Source organism: Ictalurus punctatus, chromosome 19 (assembly GCF_001660625.3).
Source record: "Ictalurus punctatus breed USDA103 chromosome 19, Coco_2.0, whole genome shotgun sequence".
Taxonomy (NCBI): domain Eukaryota; kingdom Metazoa; phylum Chordata; class Actinopteri; order Siluriformes; family Ictaluridae; genus Ictalurus; species Ictalurus punctatus.
The window spans coordinates 27093182-27098181 of record NC_030434.2 but is presented as its reverse complement, the minus strand read 5'-3'; the positions used below and the strand labels follow the sequence as shown (position 1 = coordinate 27098181).

At 42.4% G+C, this 5000-nt stretch overlaps 2 protein-coding genes across 2 annotated transcripts in view; both read right to left on the bottom strand.

Moving 5' to 3' along the window:
- Positions 1–90: 90 nt before the first annotated feature.
- Positions 91–1175, bottom strand: LOC128635388 (scavenger receptor cysteine-rich type 1 protein M130-like). The gene is made up of 2 exons (XM_053688139.1): positions 1091–1175; positions 91–485 (listed from the first exon to the last, which is right to left on the bottom strand). The coding sequence occupies exons 1-2, from the start codon at positions 1173–1175 to the stop codon at positions 91–93; spliced, it is 480 nt and encodes a 159-aa protein (XP_053544114.1).
- A 606-nt stretch (positions 1176–1781) lies between these two features.
- The window catches only part of LOC124627577 (deleted in malignant brain tumors 1 protein-like), a 4221-nt gene continuing 1002 nt past the window's right edge, over positions 1782–5000 (bottom strand). The window contains exons 2-5 of the mRNA XM_053688138.1: positions 3091–3405; positions 2662–2976; positions 2257–2577; positions 1782–2109 (exon numbers count right to left, since the gene is read on the bottom strand). Of these exons, the coding sequence (XP_053544113.1) occupies positions 1784–2109; positions 2257–2577; positions 2662–2976; positions 3091–3405 (1277 nt within the window). The 3' untranslated portion in view covers positions 1782–1783. The remainder of the gene's footprint in view (positions 2110–2256; positions 2578–2661; positions 2977–3090; positions 3406–5000) is intronic.

Genomic DNA, 5000 nt, shown 5'->3' with positions numbered 1-5000 from the left:
CTATCATATAATAAAATATACTCTCACTAAATAAGGGTTATGACCTGCTGATCAGCGTATTACAGTTTAGGGTCAAACTAATATCTAAGATTATAAATAAAAGTTATCAGGTCTTAACACTGGGAGAAAAGTGTAATGAGTGGAGACAGGAAGCTGAAAAGTTAGCACACCCCTCTGACCTGCACAGGTGACTCCAGCAGGAGAGCAGTCAGTGTGTTTCTTCAGGGAATGATGACAGTCCCACAGGTGAATCTCATCCCCTCGACACTTCACTCTGTTCAGCCAGATAGTCCCTTCACCAGGACCAGAACTAACATTCCTATCAGCACTCAGCGCCGACCCACAGCCCAGCTGTCTGCACACCACCTGAGCGTTCCTGATGTTCCACTGATCATCACAAACGGAGCCCCACGTAGCGTTATGATACACCTCCAACCTCCCAGAGCAGCTTCCCTCTCCTCCACTCAGCCTGAGAGACCAGTGCTCTACATCACACACATCACACATGAGGAAACACACCAACGCTGAATAACAGCTCCAGTCACACAGCTCACTACAACACAATGATAATATAACCTTATATTATACTCAGCATGCTCTAGTTTACCAAAGACACATTACTTCATATCACCATGTTTTGGGACGTGCACTCGTTCTATTACATTATCGTTATATTATACACAACATGCTCTAGTTTACACCAACGCTAAATGTGTGCTGATGTTTTCTGTAATGAGATGTTTCTGTCACATTAATGGAAGGAGTCTCCAATGTCAGCGCTTTGTAACAGTCAGAGGTAAAGCTGTAACTAAGTTTTCTGACATCTTCAGAACAGAGATGTTTACGCTTCACAGTTTATAATGTAAGTGATAACAGGAATTTATTTTTTATTCAACAACATTAAAGAAACTATAAATGGATAAAATGCATTTCATATCATCCTTTAATTTAAAAAATGTAATCGTTGGTTTATTGCTGTGTTATTAGAGGAATAAATCACTTCAGGACCTGCTGTTACAGGAAAATAATCAACTTCTGGGTAGAAACAGTAACTCTTTCCTTATCAAGCTGCAGATGTAAGTGTCCTTACTTGAGCAATATTTCTGAAGAGGAAATGAAGAGCATGTTCCATGAGTACGTAGAGACGTTCCATCGTCTGCAGTAATAAAATGCATGAAACAGACTTTTCTCTCTTTCTTGTTTATAGCTGGAATATTTATGCAAATTCTACAGCAGTGTATAAAACTAGTAGAGAGAGAGACTCCTCCTACCTGTGCAGGTAATATGAACCACCTCTGTATGATGATCACATCTGTTCTGTCCCCAGGGTGAAGATGGACACTTCAACAGATTAGAGTCGTGTTTCCTACATTTCACATGATCCAGCCAGTTAGGAGCAGATTCGACTCTCGCTCTGGCCGAGTCCAAACGCTCGCGTCTTCCACAGTTCAGCTCTCGACACACCATATCTGCTGTTTCTAACTCCATCTGATTGTGACACACATTACCCCAGGTTCCATTGTAGAACACTTCCAGATTCCCCTCACAGCCCTCCGTGAGTCGGATATCTTTAAACTCTGGTGAGAGAAGGATGACTTACACTTAATCTGTAAAAATCCTGTTTTATTGACTCAGTTAAATATGTGTAATATTATCTTTATGTAAAAAAAATATTCAACATGGATTACATTTATAAACAGGTCTATCATGGTGAATTTCAGGAACTTTGGACCTCAGTTTTGAAACACAGACATATACATATTTACAGGTTTAATCTCAGTCATTACACTGTACCTGAGCACACGACTCCTACGTCCTCCTGGTGTCCACATTCACCCTCTTCACACAGCTGAAATCTGCAGTTCCACAGGGACGTCTCGTTCCCCTCACACTCCACCTCATTCAGCCATATGGACCCAGTTCCAGGACCAAACCAGGCTGGTATGTGGGTACTGAGGGCCACTCCACACTGCAGCTGTCTGCACACCACCTGCGCATCCTCAATATCCCACGAGTCATCACACACTGTCCCCCACGAGCCGCTGTGGAAAACCTCCAGCCTTCCTGCACAGTCTCCCCCAGAACCAACCAGCCTGATGGACCTGGGGTCTGGATTAAATGTTATGAATTATTTAAAACTAATATAATCTTATAACATACTTAATTACTCTGTATATTTAGTAGGATACTTTAGAATTATAAAACTTATATTACTGTTGTTAATAGCTGCTCATTGGTAGGTGTTGTGCTGCTTACCTGAGCAGGTGATGTACAGCTGTTCCCCGGAGCTGCAGTTGACAGGTTGTGCACTGCTGCAGTTCCCCAGATGAGCTTCACTCCCAGAGCAGCTGAAACCCGTTACACACACGTGTTTGTGTTCAGTGGTGGATGGAGAGGAGCGGTAGTTCAGCACGGAGCCACAGCCCAGCTGTCTGCAGAGCACAGACGCCTCAGACAGACTCCACGAGTCCAGGAGAACTCTCCTCCAGTCCTGCCTGAAATAAATCTCCACCTCCCCCTGACACTCGCTCCCTCCAGACAACCGCACTCGCCCCTCATGAAACGCCACGGATGATCCTGAAGCAGAAGAACATCATTTAAATATTCTAATGAACACTGACTTTATTCACTAACGTGGTGTAGGTGACGTTAATATCTCACCATTACAGATGACTCCAGCATCGTGTTTATGAGAGCATGCAGCTCGACTCCATGATGAGATGCCACATTGTGATAGGTGTGTCTCCTTCCCCTGACAATCAAACACATCAGCCCAGATGTGGCCACTCCCCTCCCCAAACCAGTCCACCTCCACCACAGCCACAGCACTCCCACAATCCAGCTGTGCACAGAGAACATCTGCAGCTCTCATATCCCAGCCTACAGCACAAACTGTGCCCCAGTCACCGAGGTACTGGAGCTCCACTCGACCAGAACAGGAGTCCGGTCCGTTCACCAGCCGCGCCCCTGTGTGACCTGAACAAACAGCCGAGAGCTCAGTGAAACAGGAAAATTAACAAAGACAGCTTAAAGTTTGATTGACAGGTATGTGTTCTCTATTTAAACAGAAGTTAAATCATGATACTTCACCAGAACATATTAATCCCACATCGTTGTAATGGGAGCAGTTTGAGTGTTTGAGTGAAGATGATGTTGGACAGAAGTAAATCTCAGATTCATTTCCTCTACACTGAAGCTCCTCTGTCCACACCTGAACCTCCCCTCGGCCAAAAGCAGCTGATCCCCGCACCTCCACAGGAATCCCACAGCCCAGCTCTCGACACACAACCTCTGCATCCTGCTGGTCAAAGTCAGCATCACACACTGTGAACCAGGAACCTCCATGAAACACCTCCACTCTCCCAGAGCACCGGTGAGGACCAGCAGTGAGTCTTGAATTCTGACCTGTGTTTAATTTAATTGTGTAAATATTGTGCAGATTTTCAATAAGACAGAGTACCCTTACAAACAAAACCCTACAGGAATCCTGCAGGATTTTCATTTCTCTGCATGATGTTTGCTGCTCTCCTGCAGGAAAGATGAAATCCTGCAGGACACATTGACAAACTGTGCAGGAAATGTCTCTAGGTTATAGAATGGAGCCTTCAGTACAACAGAAACATGCAGGAATGTCCAACACACTTGCTGCACAAGGGAAAAATCCTGCAGGACTACTGCACACCTCCTACAGAAATAAAATAAAGTTCCCAAGTACTTCATCTCTCCTGCAGGACAACTTCTTATTTCCTGTAAATGAAACAAAAATCTGCAGGTTACGTGGTGGATAAAATGAATTAAAAACGGTAGATCTGCTTTGAGTGGGAAAAACACGCTGCTTAAACCCTCTTTCTGAAGTCTTTTAGTAGATATGTAGGCATGCTCATTTTAGGCAGTGTTGGGGAGAAGATAACTAAAAGTACTGATGCTACTAACCTAACTACATTTTTCAGTAGTGTGACAGTGGCTCTGCTACTTTATAAATAGTTTCTCTTTTCCTGTAACGAGTTACTTTTTCAAACCAGTAGCGATGTAGCGTCACCGATCGCTACGTATTTGCTCCAGTTATAACGGTCCTCTTCATTGCATACCTGCGGTGCCCGCTTGCTTCACAGGAATTAAGAGCCTCATTAACTCCCACGGACAGGAAGTGACCGTCTGATGGACACGTAAAGCAACCAACCACAGTTAGTTACGTGATGTATGGGGCGGGTAAATGATAACACCGTAATAAATGAACCCTGGAGTTTATTCTCTGATACAGAGAATATTACTGCTGCTTTGTTGTTAAAAGTCAACACAACACAATGTTTACATTTACTTACAAATAAAATAAAATAAAATCATTCAACAAGTTTATCAGTGCGTGCCGAGGGATTTATTTTATGTTCTGAATGCAACACTCTGATTTTTATCATAATATAATTATTAGTGCTGTCAGAATTACAGAGGAAATGTTTGAGATTAATCTGAAATATTTAACACGATAAAAAAAATAACACAATTACCGCAGCTGCGTTTTGTTTACTTCCTGTGGTGACTGACCTATGACTTATTAAATATGCGTCATTACATTGTGTTTAATTTCTTTTTGCACAATTACACACAGTTATTCATAAGCTGATTCACAATCAGGACAAACTAAACATGTTACCCATTTAAGTAGCTTCAGTGTAGTGAGCTACTTTCTGTTAGTAACTTGTAGTGTAGTAACTACTTCTTTAAAAGAGCAGCTTGACTGTAGCTTAACTACTTCAAACTACGAGTAGCTTGTAGCTTGAAAAACTACAGTTTTAAAGTAACTTCCCTAACAGTGATTTTAGGATAATAAGACATGTTTTAGTCATGAACGACTCAGTGTTTTAACGAATCAGTTGAGTAAATGATTCGATGAGTCATTCACAACGCACAAAAAAGACTTTTTCACACGTACTGGTGTAACGATGTCATTTACAGAAACGGTCATTAAATGAATCTTTTTGGAGAAAAGATTCTATTCACTG